General features: G+C 33.7%; 2 protein-coding genes across 2 annotated transcripts; one reads left to right on the top strand and one right to left on the bottom strand.

Moving 5' to 3' along the window:
* Positions 1 to 1954: 1954 nt before the first annotated feature.
* LOC109219252 lies at positions 1955 to 2827 on the bottom strand. The gene has a single exon (XM_019383699.1). The coding sequence runs from the start codon at positions 2825 to 2827 to the stop codon at positions 1955 to 1957; it is 873 nt and encodes a 290-aa protein (XP_019239244.1).
* Positions 2828 to 4970: 2143 nt separating this feature from the next.
* LOC109219254 (bidirectional sugar transporter SWEET2a-like) lies at positions 4971 to 8027 on the top strand. The gene is made up of 6 exons (XM_019383701.1): positions 4971 to 5214; positions 6137 to 6173; positions 6266 to 6482; positions 6570 to 6728; positions 6843 to 6962; positions 7601 to 8027. Exons 1-6 carry the CDS (start codon positions 5151 to 5153, stop codon positions 7709 to 7711), a joined length of 708 nt encoding a protein of 235 aa, XP_019239246.1. The 5' UTR covers positions 4971 to 5150; the 3' UTR covers positions 7712 to 8027.
* Positions 8028 to 16394: the final 8367 nt, after the last annotated feature.

Below are 16394 nucleotides of genomic sequence, written 5' to 3'. Positions count from 1 at the left end.
GAATTATCTTCTAAGTGAGGATCATATTAATGATAATTCGATTCATATAGCATATTTTTCAGCTGTTTATTCCATTCCCCAAATGTTAGAAAAACTATACATATATCCCCAATCTTCCTTGGGAAACATATCTTTGTGCATTGTGGTAGAGAAATTAATCATATACCACACATCAAAAGATAGTAAAATATTTGGTTTCTGATCCTAAACCAATTGTGAGGGGAGGACTTATCATATATTGTTGGTCTGATGCATACAAGTGCTGCTATATGCAATTTAGAAAATCTTAGACCAACACATGAAGCTTTGTTCTCATAAACAATAGTTTAGCCATTAATAGGAGGTATTCACTGCTAAACTAACTTGTATATAAACCAGCATTATCAAGATGAACTGTCTTGATTTCATAATCTGAAAATCATGCTCTTAAGTGAGAAAAGCAATTTCAAATGCCAAACTGCAGGTTGACAATAAACATACATGTAACCATCTTATATATGCATCTGTAAGTGGTTCACATGATAGGTGAATGAGCCCATATTCACCTTTTATATATTTCAGAATCAGGGGTCTTAGTCCCAACTTTAGCTGGTATAATCAATTTATTATGAGAACAAGCAACACGGGAGAATTCTTGAGAATCTTCTAGTTCTTTAGTATATGCTTATCTAAATTCTCAAATAGCTCATTTAAAAATGGCAAATGAAAACTTCAAGTTTATCATGGCATGTGCTATCTCTTAGTAAACTTCTGCTTTACTATGACATAAACTTTTGCATTAGTAAACTTCTGATTTACTATGGCTACTTTTGTATTAGTAAACTTCTGGTTTACCGTGATACATGATGTAGTACAAATCGAAGAATAACGCGGGTAACTTCTCATATATATATTATTTTACCCCCTATGATTGTAGAAACATGAAGATTTTCAATCTTCCAATCATTTATAGTCGCAATATGATAGCCATTTATTTTAGTAAACTTCGGGTTTACTACAACATATGTTTTGACCATAATCATATAATATGAATGACATATTTGTAATTAAGCTCTTCGAGAGCCTTCATTTATTATTCACAATCTAATATTTATCGGACACTACTGGTGTCATGTGTATTCTAGGCAAACACTTAGCTCTTCAGGAGTTGTTGATATATTTTGTACTATCAAATATTGCTCAGACACTTCTGGTATCATAAGAGAAAATCACAATCAAATAAACAATTGTTTAAGCACAAGAAAACTCCTCTTCATAATATTTTTCTACTTCAGGAGGCAATTTCAATTGTATTACTTCTTCAGGAGCAAATTTAAAATACGAAATATTGAGTATATATTCTCTCAATCATATTACCTCTTCTGGAGGTGAATTGTAATATATTTACATCAAGAGCGCGTTCATATTTACCAGATTTATTAATATTGTCACATTCACTTCAGGGAATAGATTATTATTATTAAAAGTTCTCATCCTTCAGGAAAATCAAACATAATTATCTGAATGCGCACTAATCACATCAAATTGTGATACCTCAACCTCTTTTAAAATATTTACTACTTCAGGAGCAAATCGAGGCGTGCATTTAATATAGAGAATATTTATGTAGCTTATCTTCCATTGTAACCATAGAAAGCCTAAATTATCACTTCTGCTGATCATAGGCATATACCACTTCTGGTGGTTAACAAAATATAATTACAATGAGATATACGAAAATCACTTCTGGTGGTTGTATATTTCTTGCAAACTTTGCTAGAGTTTAAGTTGATCTAATAATGTTATCCGTATTCTTCAAAATGACATAAATAAGATATATTATAGTAAACATCATTATCAAATCATAATTTTTCTTTATGTACAACAATTACATAACCATACTATCTATTACAAACAACAAAAATTAAAATATTTACATTTCTACAGATTCACCACCGATCATATGACTTGTTTCTCAATCTGGGAGTGCAAGGTAATCAACTACATCTAAATGCATAAAGTCTAAATTATCTTCAAAAATAAAATTTGCTTCAGCATTTTTCTTAGTCTTCTTTAGGGAGGCTTGATAAAGCTCAACCAGGTGCTTTGGCGTACGACAAGTACGTGACCAGTGCCCTTTTCCTCCATATCTATAGCATGCATTTTCTGCATTTTGTGTTTGCACCGCTTCATGCTTTTGTTCCTTCCTTTTCCACTGCTGGTGGTGAGGAGGGTTCTTTGGTGCATTATTATTACCATGATTAAAGTTTCTTCCCCGACCACGGTCATGACCACGACTGGGGCCACGACCTCTTCCGCGCTTAGCTTGGTGGAAGTTCGTCTCATTCACTTCAGGGAACGGACAAGAACCAGTAGGTCGGCTTTCATGATTTTTCATTAATAGCCCATTATGTTGCTCGGCTACAAGAAGATGTGAGGTAAGTTCAGAATACCTTTTGAATCCCATCTCTCGATATTGCTGCTGCAGGAGCATATTCGAGGCATGAAAAGTGGTGAAAGTTTTCTCCAACATATCATGGTCAGTAATATTATCACCACATAATTTCAATTGGGAAATAATTCTGAACATAGCAGAATTATACTCACCGGTAGATTTAAAATCTTGCAGCCTTAGATGAGTCCAATCATAACGTGCCTGTGGAAGAACGACCATCTTCAGGTGGTCATATCTATCTTTCAAATTACTCCACAGTATGACTGGATCTTTAACAGTAAGATATTCCATTTTCAGGCCCTCATTAAGGTGATGGCGTAGGAATATCATTGCTTTGGCACGGTCTTGGTTTGATGCCTGATTTTTATCCTTGACGGTGTCTGCCAGACCCATCGCATCAAGATGAATTTCAGCATCAAGCACCCAAGACATGTAGCTTTTGCCCGATATATCCAGGGATACAAATTCAAGTTTAGAAAGATTTGACATTATATAGAAAAAGAAAGTTCGTACCTCAGATACTTTCAAAGTATTTGCTCGAGATGGCAGAGTCTTGTGCTGATAACGTGTTATAAAATAAAGACTGTAAAGTAAAGACAAGTATAGAGAGAAACTGATATATTATTCGAATTCAAACTGATGTTCATAATGAACTGAAATCTCTTTTATTTATAGAAGAAAGGAAGCTGCTGTGTAAGCTGCTACTGCAAGCTGCTGTGTAAGCTGCTACTGCAAGCTGATGTGTAAGCTGCTATTATACCAGATATGGATAATCTTCTACTAGGGGCAATGATTATCCATAACGGAGTACTGAAAGGATAAGCTTATTGTACCCGGTATGGATAATCTTCTATCGGGGGTAACGTTTATCTATAACCGGGTACCGAAGTGATAAGCTTATTATACCCGGTATGGATAATCTTCTATCGGGGTTAATATTTATCCATAACCGGGTACCGAAGTTATAAGCTTATTTCCAATAGAGTACTCAATAGATAAACATATTTACGGCGGAGTCCCATATGGATAAACTTCTTCAGGAAGCTTATTTACAACGGAGTACTAAATGAACATTCATAATATAATATATTTATAACAAGTACTAAATTGTTACTTTTTCATTTCCCTTTTGTTTAGTCTTATCTTTACTTAAAAATCCGTTGACTCCTTTTCCTCTATTGCTAACTAGTTTGAGTAGCTTTTCACAAAATTGGATAGGTTTTCTATATTTTTAATTTCTAAAAGTATTATTTTTGACTTATTTACAATTTTGAGTTACCAAGTTCAGTGAGATTCGACCACAAATTCTTTTAAATTAAGGTTGAACCCTAAAATAGTTTCAAAAAAATGTTTCTTTGTTCAGCAATTTTTTTTTTAAAATTATAGAGCATTTGACAGAATTAGAACAAAATCTAATAATTGAATTGATAATGGATAGGCATGATTTATATATGTGTACCATAGCAAAACAGGACCCATCCATGTTTCTTCTTTTTCACTAAATGATTCATGTGACAAATTTGAAGATGTAGACGGGGACTCGGCCACACCTAATTAGTATTTACTAAAAATATCAGTATATTATTGATGAAGTCCAATAATGTGCAGGTCACATTGTATAATTTTTTTTTTGTTAATAAGGGACCCGCAATCGATACCCTTGATTTCGCACAGGGTACCTACCTTGCTCACGTATGCGTAAGGCTTCGTATAATAGATTCTTGTGATCTGGCACTTTCCTAGATTCCGTGCATAGTAAGAGCTTAGTGCACCGGACTGCCTTTATTTTCTTTGTTAACAAGGGACCCGCAACTGATACCTTCGGGTGTGCACAGAGTAAACCTTGCTCATGTGTAACAACCCGCAAATCATATTGGACGATAAATTGCACTAGGTAAGTTATGTGATGAACTCGACTGAGGAGGTATGCAAATGGGTTTCAAACCCTAGACCTTCCACCAGGGAAGTTCCCCGCTCAGCCAACTCATTCAATGAAGGGTACATTATATTATTTTTGTTGTTGTAAATCATCAACATTTTGAGCCCGTTTGGATATAAGTTTTTTTTTTTTTCCGAAAAATTTTCACTTTTTTTCGAAATCAATTTTGGCCATAAAATTTTCAATTTTCACTTGAAGACGAATTTTGAAAATTTCAAAAGGTTGTTTTTCAAAATTCACTCAGATCACTCACAAAACTTTAAAAGTAACCAAAAATTATATTCATATCCAAACATAACTCTAATTTTCAAATACCATTTTCACTTGAAAATATTTTTCGCTCTTTTTTTAATTTTTTTTTTTTTTTTTTTTTTTTTTTGTTACCAAACGCCCACTTAGTTTTCTTTTTAGCATCATACACTATTTTGTTATAATAATTAGTAGTTCTCTTATTTCCTTTTTATGGCGCAGTGGGGGAATAAAATATAGGCATGAGCAAAAATTATATTCTTCGGCTGGTCCCACCATTAAAAGACAGCTGGGAGTATACTATGTGTATCTTTATGTATTTATGCAATTTGGCATTACATTCATAATAACCATTTCCAACTTGACAAAAGCTGTCACAGAACTAGAGTAGTAGTATATATCCTAAATCTCTCTGAGCTACTTTTCTTTTTTCCCAACTTAGGAGGAGAAACACAAATTGAGATTTTCTTCTGTCATATGTTTAAAAAAATCTAAATATCTTTTTTGAGCTGATTGAACAAAGAGAGAATGTCATTAGTAGGTGAATTGCACTCAGTTTATTCAATCTGCAGTTTTGCTGCTGGGATTGCAGGTAATCTTCTTCCTCACCCCAACTCTAACCATTTAATTTTCTTGTGCCTGTTACTGATCTGCTGCTTTCGTGTTCTTTAAAACCTTTTTTTCTTTATTTAAAGTGAAGAAACTTTTGTGGACAGGAATAATTGAACTTTCTTCTTCTTCTTCTTTTTTTTGGGTATTTTTCCATTTGTAAAGGTTCCATCTTTTTCTTCTAATTTGACTAGTTTTTGGCACATCATTGGAGAATATCTGTTTAAACTTCATTTATCTTTTTGTGTATAATGAGGATTGTTTGTTTTGAAAGTTGGTTCCTTTTCTATGTTCCTTTCTTCTTTTGGTTGTTTCTTTGAGGGGGAGAGGGAGGTTGTATTCATTGGATGGAAAGATTGTTTTGTTCTTTTCTCTTTCTGAATGTAATATTTTGCCATCAATTTTTCTGAATAAATGCTTGGAACAATCTTATTAGAAACCAAAAATATCATTTAAGTCCATCTGTTATGTCATTTGAGGTTAGCATTTATAGCAATAACTAAATTGGAGTGGCATCATATTAATGAATATCCGATTAGTTACTAAATGTCAGACTAATTTCCCCTTAAGGCTTTAGTTTTAGAAGTATGACTTCAAAAAATCCCAAAAGTGGCTCTTTGAAGCTCTCCTCAGGGTTTGATTGGTCAGAAGAAAGATCTTGTAATTGATAGAAAAGGAACAGAAACAAAAAGAAAGAAGAATAGATCAGCTTAGTCTCTTCTTACTAATCATTTCCTATCTTGTACTTCTCATTGCTTTTCTTTTTATCCGATCGACTAAAGCATTCCAACAATGAAGGTTTTATTCAATCTGACAATTATAACACTAGAATTTCTCTAAAGCATCAGCTAAATTGGAAAAAGTTTACACTTTCTAACCAAATATTTGGTTAATGTGTAACGCAGGGAACCTCTTCGCGTTCGTCTTATTCGTGTCACCAATGTAAGTTTTCTAAATCTTTGAACAGTGAAAATGTAGTGCAAGCGATTAATATGTTGCATTGATGTTGATGGTATCCCTCCTTCAATTTTCAGACCAACATTCAGAAGAATCATCAGAAGCAAGTCTACAGAACAGTTTTCTGGATTACCTTATATCTATGCGCTCATTAATTGCTTAATATGCCTCTGGTATGGGACACCAATTGTATCTCCTGGTATTATATTGGTTTTCACTGTCAACTCAGTTGGAGCAGTGTTCCAGCTAGTATATATCACCATCTTCATCATTCATGCTGAGCGGTCAAAGAAGGTCATTTTGGTTCTTTCATATCGAATTTTGCTAAAGTTTCTAATGCAAACTGATCTTTTGCTTATAATCGTTACATGTTCAATGCAGTTGAAAATGTTGGGGTTGTTGCTTGGCGTTTTTGCTGTATTTGCTGCTATAGTGGCCATCAGCATATATCTGTTTGAGCCTCCTAGTCGACAAGCTTTCGTTGGATATTTATCCGTCATTTCTCTGATTTCCATGTTTGCTTCTCCACTATTCATTATTGTAAGTTTTCATGAAGAAAGTACTATAAGTTTTCATGAAGAAAGTACTATAACCTAAGATGATAAAGACGCCATTCCTCATACTGATTGGTTTAAGAAACAAATTTTTGGGCAGAATTTGGTGATCAAGACAAAGAGCGTGGAGTACATGCCGTTTTATCTATCGCTTGCAACTTTTCTCATGAGCCTTTCTTTCTTTGCCTATGGAATGTTCAAGAATGATCCATTCATCTCTGTAAGTAAACCTTCCATTCTTCAGGCGGATTTCCTTCTCTTTAACTTCCTTTCCAGTCCTATTTATGTAACCTAATATGTAGCATGGCTTTGCTTCAAAGACAACATTGTTAAAATTTTATTACTTCTGAAATTTTTCTTGTTGTTTCTGGAGATAAATTAGAGGAAGTATGAGCTCGAAAGTTTTTCCCAACCACTATTCATGAAAGGTGAACATTTATCATAGTAACTATTTTTAATTGAAAATGCGCGAACCCTGAAAATTGGCTAAATTAATGTTCTATACCTTCTAGGAAATGCCCAATGGTCTGTTAGCTTTCTGCTTAACTGCTTTTACCTCCTACTACATTGGCCAATGCGTTGACGCTGGTGCAGGGCAAGTTGGCTTATTGTTATTTATTATTTTGCTTTTTCACATTCGGGCGCTTGGGCGAAGGGTGCCAGGGTTGAGGTCAGACCTACACCTCTTCACCCACCCTCCAAAAAACAAGGAACACCAGAAAGAGCAAGAAATGCCCCTCGAAAGAGACTGCATCAATTAATCCCACAATGGTGTTTGAGTTTCGTGGTGATGGTCATCATTGTTGATGTTGTTATGTTTCATTTGCTGAATAAATATGTTCTTCTGAATGTGGTCAGGTACCAAATGGGATAGGAGCAATTCTTGGTGTCATACAACTGGTCCTATACTTCAGATATAGCAAATCAGAAGAGGAGCCAAGAGCACCTCTCTTGGATTCTTATGCATGAGATGCAAGATTATGGCTGGAGCCTGGAGTTAAGATTCATTCATTAAGAAGTGACTCAAAACTTTATCTTTTCTCTTTTTTCTGATTCTTTTTTCTTGTGCGGGAATTTGGGAAGTTGAGAAGTCTTTTTGCTTCTTTTTCTGTTAATTTAATTTTTTGAGGAAAGAGCTTGAAAGATGTACTATAGGTGGTGAAGAATATATGATTTCAAATTGTGGAAAGTATAGTTACTTGTCCAGTGTTCTGTGCTCAAAATTTCATTGAGTGTCTATTGTTTAATGAAAGGTTCAAGTGCTGAGTTAACAAGTTTTCGTTTACTCTGCTTGTGTTTCATCCTCATTGTTTAACTAGTTTCTGAACACGTGCAACGCACGTGTAACCCTTATCAATCGTTACAAACTTCTTAAAATTGAATATAACCAAAAATATCTAAACGATTTGTTAAAAATTCTATAAAATGGATATAGCTCTTGGAAGTCAGATGTATTGAAATACTTAACTCCACAACCCCCTCCCCCCCTCCTCCCCCCCCCCCCCCCAAAAAAAAAGGATTTCGATATGTAAGAATTATTGTGCCTTAAATCCTACTGAATGATAGTTGATTTATGAGGATTTGAGTTATGTTTTTCTACTTGTCCTATATTTTTCTACTTATATATAACTGAAACTTAGATTCAAATGATAACAATTAACTTATAAAATAATTTAACAGTTAACCGTGCACTGCACTGTAGGCACTATTGTTCGTTGATTTACATAGTAGACTTCCACATAACCCATCGCTTCTTACTGGTAAAAGTAAATAGAAGGGGATGTAAAGAAGTGAAGTCTACTAATGGGCATGATAATTAACCTAACACTTGAATCAGAAATTTCTTGTTACAGCAAAAGGAAAATAATAAAGTTAACACTATTTCTCAGTGAAACTCAATAACAATAGTGTAGTAGTCAAATTTTTCCTAATAAAAGATATTCATTTCATGTTAAAACTATGAAAATATTATATAAAAACAAGAACAATTGTGAAATTTGTTCGAGACTCATAAAATTAACCGGAAAAGAAGAAACTTTACCACATTTAGCACTTGTAGATTGGTGTTATGTGCCGTAGACAGTTAACAGATATGCCAAATGAAAAGAACAAATTTTTTTTATGAGAAAAAGGATTTTTCCAATTGACAAATGTGTTGGTAATACTGTGTTCAAAATCAGAAAAGTAAACAAACGTTAGTTCAATAAACAAAACGTAAAATAATTCCGAGCCCACTGAATGCACAATGTGTCCTTAAGGAATTTAATCCCCTCACTGTTGCCCAAGGTATACGGATTAATTCCTCTCAGGATAGAACGGAATAACTATTCTGTGATAGCGGCACTTCAAATCACAGAACTTCAGCGAACTCAACAAACGGAGCAAATCACACTTGACACTTATGTTTATTTAGAAAATAATGCAACAATGTAGAAAAGAGGGGAGAAGATTTCAGATTTTTGCATGTCTGATTTCATGTCTCAAAAATGAGGCCAAGCCTCTAAATTTATAGACAACGGAAGGGTGATATGGAGAGGTGCAATCTAAAAGGTGCCTCTTCCATTTCCCATTCACACCCCTTAATAAAAACGCAACAATCCCCCACATGAATGGGGAATGGTCATATGAGGAAAAACATGCATGAAAATACTGTGTGATTCACAAACAAGGATTAATCGCATCTGGATAAGTAGGTTTCCCTTTGAACTTTCCGTAGTGAACTTATGTCGGATATACTCGGTCAATCGGTAGATTTGATATCTTTGAACCGTCGAACTTTGGTGTATACCTAGACAACCATAAGTCACACAATTAACCCTTAACCGTCTTTGGTTCTCACGGTTGTGTTCGTTTCAGCCATGAACACCGCCTGGTTTCATGAGTGCTTAGAGAATAGGCCTTTACTTTCATTCCCCTTAAAGCGGCTTACACTTAACACTCACATAGGTGATTTCTAAACGTGTAATCCTATAGACACACTATCTGGTCATATCCTGTCAGACTTAGAAAATCATTAAAAAGCTTTAAGCTTTATTGACTCATCAAAAAGCCTTAATGCTTTACCTTGATTTCTGAACATTGTCTTCATCACGAGAATGGGTTGAGTTATTTGAGAATGTTGAACCGTCATTCATAACTTTGTTTGATCTCTTTGAACTTAGCTCTTGGGATCTCCAGTCTGCTAGGTAGAGTTACCGCCATGATGACTTGCCCTAGGCCTTAGCCCCATTCCCTTCAATGATATTTCAACTGCCTCTCTAGATAGGCCTGTGGATCCGACACGTTATCTCTTGACTTTACGTAGTCAATCGTGATAACACCACTAGAGAGTAGTTGTCTAACGGTATTGTATCTCCGTCGAATGTGACGAGATTCTCCGTTATACATAACGCTCCTTGCCCTTCCTATTACCGCTTGACTATCACAATGTATACACATAGGTGCCAAAGGTTTGGCCAAAATGGAATATCTTCCAAGAAATTTCGGAGCCATTCAACTTCTTCACCGGCCTTGTCTAAGGCTATAAACTCAGTCTCCACTGTAGAGCGTTCAATACACATTTGTTTGGATGATTTCCAAGACATCGCTCATCCACAGACTGTTTAGAATCGGTTGAACCAGTGATTTAATTTTCATCACTATACCCCTCTATTATCGCGGAATACTTATTGTAGTGCAAAGCATAATTTGGAGTATATTTCAAATACTTCAAAACTCGTTTCATTGTCATGAACGTTTAATGCAAACTTCCTTATGTTGTAGACTAATATGTCTCGACTTTCGATTGCATATCATATTATTGACTACACTTAATGTAGTAATTATAACAACAGCTGGAATGATTGGCATCAGTTGTGGCCACAACCTTTTAATATATAACACATTTCGCAATCATTCCGCCATTTTCAAGCATTTGTATGTTATTCATTCATACGTCTGTATGATATGCAAATTATAGCACCTTCATTCATGAAACAAATCCAATTTGCAATAGATTTTGATCATGTTCATCGGTTGGTTCACCTCATTATAGATCAACGTATTAATACATTTGTTCATTAACGATCATGTCCATACAAAAACGTATAAACGTATCTTTCTATAAAAAATCACAACTTTCAAAGTGACATCATTTCATAAAAGAACTAAACAATATAAATTTTCAATAAAGAAAATGATCTTTCAAGAAAGGCACGTGACCAACTTCCGAATTAGTAGTTTAATCAATTAGTCTTCATTAAGACTAAACAACTGATGAATTACCAACTACTATATCAATGGGGTTCAAAAAATTATATCATTTAGACATTACGTCTAACATTGGTTTTTGTCATGCATAAGCTAAAAGCCCCCACAATTTAAATATTTCATGTGCCTTTTCCATCAACATATAACCCATACAAACAATGACTACATAATTTAGAGTATTCTTAATGTAAATACACTAGTTTGAAACCATTTGACGATATTTTCTAGTCAAATTTCGCATGCCATTGTTTGAGTGTTTATTTTAGTCCGTAAAGTGACTTAACAAGCCGATACACCTTCTTTCATTTCCAGGAACCACGAACCCTTCATGTTGTTCTATATAAATTTCTTCCTCCAAATCTCTATTTAAGAAGGCTGTCTTTTACGCCCATCTTATGGACTTCAAGGCCATACACGGTGGCTAACGTTATTACCATCCGAATAGATGTAATTCTCGTTGCCGGTGAGTATGTGTATAATTAATCAAGACCTTCTCGTTGTCTTAATCCTTTCGCAATCAATCTTGCCTTATATTTGTCAATAGTACCATCACCTTTCATTTTCCTTCTGAAAATCCACTTAGAATCCAAAGGTTTATTTCCTGGAGGAAGATCAACCAAATCCCAAGTATGCTTACTTAATATGGATTCTATTTCACTATTGACTGCCTCTTTCCAATATTGTGCTTCCGAGGAAGACAATGTTTCTTTAAAAATTTGAGGCTCGTCTCTAACAAGAATGTTAGAAAATCCGGTCCAAAGGAAGTAGTTATCCTTTGACGTTTATTACGTCTTGGATTTTACTAATTCAACGTACTTTCCTTTGCTTCTTCCCGAGTTTGTTTAGATATTTCACTAGACGACTCACATTCCTTTTTATACGGATAAATATTCTCAAAGAATTCAGCATTATCTGATTCGATTACCGTATTAATATGAATGTCGGGATTTTCTGATTTATGAACCAGAAAACGATATGCCTTACTATTTGTTGCATATCCTACGAAAACGCGATCAATAATTTTTGGTCCGATCTTTACCCTTTTGGGTTTAGGAATTTGCACTTTATCTAAGTACTCCCACACTTTAAAATATTTAAGTTGTGCTTCCTTCCATTCCATTTTTCATATGGAATGGATTGCGTCTTGCTATGGGGAACTTGACTGAGTATACAGTTATTTGGAAAAATAACTAGTTCTGAGGTAAACCAGAACTTATCAACAAGGCATTCATCGTCTCATTTAACGTTCTACTCATTCTTTCCGCAATTCCATTAGATTGCGCTAATGAAGGGACAGTCGTTTGGTGAATAATGTCATATTCCAAACATATTTCTTCAAACGCCGCCTCTATTGCTTTGTAGAGCCAACCACATGAACTGTTGTTTGTGTCATTAACAGAGCCAGAATAAATGGTGAAGTTTTTAATCTTCAAACCAATCTGACACCATTAGAATTAATAGACGGTAAAGTTTTTAATCTTCTAACCGAGTAATACCTGATACAGGATCTAATACACGGTGAAGTTTTTAATCTTCAAACCGAATAATATGTGACACAATCAAATTTAATAAACGGTGAAGTTTTTAATCTTCAAACCGAATAATAAATTGGAGTAGAAAATCACTAAGATTTGAATCTCCAAAACGAGTATAAAGTCACCCAGACTTTAATTTCCGACAAATGAGTAGAAAGTCACGAAGACTTTAATCTCAATGAACGAGTACAAAATCATGCAGATTTTGATCTCGAAGTAGGAGTAGAAAATCACGAAGATTTTATTCTCCATAACGGGTGTAAAATATTACGAGAATTTTAATTCCCTTTCCAAATGGTTTTCCAACTAAACCATTATAACACTTTAAACAATTTGATCTCTTTCTCTAATCAAACACATATATGTTAATCTTTACATATATTATATTTATGATCTCAAAATAATTTTCAAGTATTAATGTAAGCCTAATTCACATCTTACATACCTTGAAAATAATCTTTCACAATATTTTTTTTTATGCATGTTACCAAATTCTATATCAACAAAGGAATAACAAAATTAATATTTAAATACGTGTTATTCTCAATCATGCATATATTTCCAGATTTGCTGTATGAGATCATCACATAATAAATATCTATCCTAACATACAATATATATTGAATTTCATAAATCACATGGATAGATAATTAAAAGTGAATAGAGAAAAGAAAGTTGGACCCAGATTGATGCCAATAAATCAATTCTCTGTCCATGCAATGGCGTGACACTACATATTCCTTAGAAAGTTAAAGCAGTGTTCTTTGACTCTTTGGTTTCTTATCTTGATAAAAAGTCATTTTTTTTCTTTCTGCCATTTTCTCTTTATAGTCGTTGATAATATTATACAACGCAAATACGATTAAATGATTTCTCCATCACAGATAGTTCACTTGATCACAGGCATGTGCACTCTTTATCGAACATTCAAAGTTTGTTCAATTAAATATTATTCTGACGATGCAAACGTATCAAGCAAAACAGATTCCACTCCCATATCAGGTGATTTGCTTCATCGTTATCTTTCGAAAGTAGAAAACGATTTCCACTCCTATTTTTCTGTCTGAGATCAGCCGTCTCAAAAACAAATACATTAAATTCCTTAAGCTTGTTGGTAATACTGTGTTCAAAATCAGAAAAGTAAACAAACGTTAGTTCAATAGACAAAACGTAAAATAATTCCGAGCCCACTGAATGCACAATGTGTCCTTAAGGAATTTAATCTCCTCACTGTTGCCCAAGGTATACGGATTAATTCCTCCCAGGATAGAACGAAATAACTATTCTGTGATAGCGGCACTTCAAATCACAGAACTTCAGCGAACTCAACAAACGGAGCAAATCACACTTGACACTTATGTTTATTTAGAAAATAATGCAACAATGTAGAAAAGAGAGGAGAAGATTTCAGATTTTTACATGTCTGATTTCATGTCTCAAAAATGAGGCCAAGCCTCTAAATTTATAGACAAAAGAAGGGTGATATGGAGATGTGCAATCTAAAAGGTGCCTGTTCCATTTCCCATTCACACCCCTTAATAAAAACGCAACAAAATGGTCTCACAATAAGAAGAATTGCTTAATTGATTTCTTTATCCAATTTTATAAAGTGAATGTGAAAGAGAGAGAGGGCTGAAATACATGATTATTCTAAAGGCCGAGATAGTATATACACTGCAATAAAGTATCGGAAGATGAAAGTAAAACTTAGGAGTTGAATAGGCTGCATTAAATAGTATAAATTTATTATTTATTGGAAGGTAAATTTACTTTTTAGTACAAGAATATTAGTGAAGTAGTGTTTATATAATTAATGGGTAAACTAGTCCTTTATTTTTTATGGACATTATGGTAATTCAACTTTGACATTTGGAGCTTCTTACTTTTATATGATATATTGAAAGATAGTTTGTTATATAAGTTGGAAAAGTGGGACTTGTCCCATATCGGTGGTGCAAGGCCACTTTGTGTGCCTTTTAAGTCCTTGTCCTTTTATGTGTTTAATTTAGAACACATACTCTTATATGTGTGCAAATACGTATATATTATATATATATATTAATATCAAAGACTTGGACTTGCGGCGCGAGCCGGGTCGGACCTAAAATAAATATTTATTTTTTATTTATTTCTACAATTAAATCTGTTTTATTTGAAATTTAAATTTTTAAATTTATTTAAATAAACAGATGCGTCTGTTTATGAAAGATGCCATCTTTTTTGAAAAGGTTCGACGGTTTCCTATAAATTAAAGTTCTTCCAACAAAGTGAATATAGAAAAATCTGCAAGTATATTCTTGGCTTATGGTATCCTGAAGAAGATTGTTTGTATTTCCCCAATTTGTATACGGGCAATATCTTCTTTAAGGAAAGTCGTTCCCTCGCCTCAAGCCTTCTTCAATTTTGTTTTCGATTATTATTTTTCTAACAAATATGATATGATGATATGATATATGATCGAAAAGTTAAGTTTTACCTGTTAGCATATATGTTCTTGTACGATCTCCTTGGTTTCCATCCTTCAGAGTTTATTCATCAAATTGCCTACTAAATGCTGATTTTTTTTGGAAGGTGTCACAGTTCATATTTAGATGGTAGACATGCAATGTATTAGCTCTTCTTGTTGCGTAGGGGGGTGGCCAGGACCATCCTCTATGAGGTCTCTACTCCTAGGCAAGTAAGACGATATATCGTATTCTGGTTGTGTTGGAAGAAAATAGAGGAATTGAGGGTCCTTGAACCTGAATTTTACTTTAAAAATAATTAAAGTTCTGCGATTGAAATTCATTATTTGGCTAATTGAACTGCTCCTTAAATCAGAACTTCAAATTCTCTTTTTTAAGTTAGTTTAAATACGGGATTAAATTGTACATCAAACACTTACTATGAACAAACCACTAACACTGACTAGAGAAAAAAGATCCAACAAGGATTGTGGTGAAGTGTTAAATACTTATTCAACGTTATCCATAGGTCTCCGGTTCGAGTTCTGTTATGGAATCACCTTTGTCATAGAACGTTTTTATCCCTTCCTCCCCCAATGTAAAACTTCCAAGTGCAAATCCGGATTAGTTTTCCAGATATAGGTACAAGACATCAGATAAAAAAAAACTAGAGAGAAAAAAAGAAATATTAAATATAAATAAAATAAAAGCAAGTACTTCAAAAGAAAAAGAGACTGAAAAGAATTCTCCGTAAAAATAATTATTAAATTGTCAAGCAGAACTATTATCTAGGCCTAAAATTAGTGGCAGTGGTGGGATAAGTGTGAAGTTCATAAATAAGGGTAGACTCTAATACAATATTAAATTTGTCATGATTCAAAGTTAGAGAATTGTGATCGGCAAAAAGTGATTTGATCTACCAAGCATACCCTTAATTATTGATATTAATTAGCTAGTTATTTACATTCATAACACATAAATAACGAAGTAAGACCTCAATATTATCTATAACGAAAAGGGAACAATAAAAAATACAGTTCATTTTAGATTTAATTCTAACAAATATATTTATAATTTTATAAGAATTAATTTTTCTATGCTAGAACTAGCACAAATTTTATTTCTGAATCTACTGATATCATTCACTAATTACTTAGTACTCACTCCGATCCAAAATAATTGATTTTTTGGTTGTTTTTACACGTATTAAGAAACTCACTTTTTAACATTAATTAGCATTGCAATTGACTATATTAACCTTTATTATCTCTTCACATAAACACTCCTAACACATACTCCAACATTATTTACTCTAAGGGCAATGTAGGAAAAAAGTAATTAATTCATTCTTAAAATCTGAAAAGATCACTTATTTTGGACCACAAATAAAAGGCCAAAAAATCACTTATTGTGAACCGTAGGGAC

Source organism: Nicotiana attenuata, unplaced genomic scaffold, assembly GCF_001879085.1.
Source record: "Nicotiana attenuata strain UT unplaced genomic scaffold, NIATTr2, whole genome shotgun sequence".
In the NCBI taxonomy this organism is placed as follows: Eukaryota; Viridiplantae; Streptophyta; class Magnoliopsida; order Solanales; family Solanaceae; genus Nicotiana; species Nicotiana attenuata.
The sequence above is the reverse complement of the archived record's forward strand: the minus strand, read 5'-3'. Positions and strand labels throughout refer to the sequence as shown.

Excerpts from the sequence above, each read along its gene's own strand:
- LOC109219252 (XM_019383699.1), bottom strand. The coding sequence starts at position 2,827 with ATGGGTCTGGCAGACACCGTCAAGGATAAAAATCAGGCATCAAACCAA.
- LOC109219254 (XM_019383701.1), top strand. The coding sequence starts at position 5,151 with ATGTCATTAGTAGGTGAATTGCACTCAGTTTATTCAATCTGCAGTTTT. Across the intron at positions 6,483-6,569 it reads ATGCTGAGCGGTCAAAGAAG|TTGAAAATGTTGGGGTTGTT; the intron begins GTCATTTTGGTT and ends TGTTCAATGCAG. Across the intron at positions 6,963-7,600 it reads AGAATGATCCATTCATCTCT|GTACCAAATGGGATAGGAGC; the intron begins GTAAGTAAACCT and ends GAATGTGGTCAG.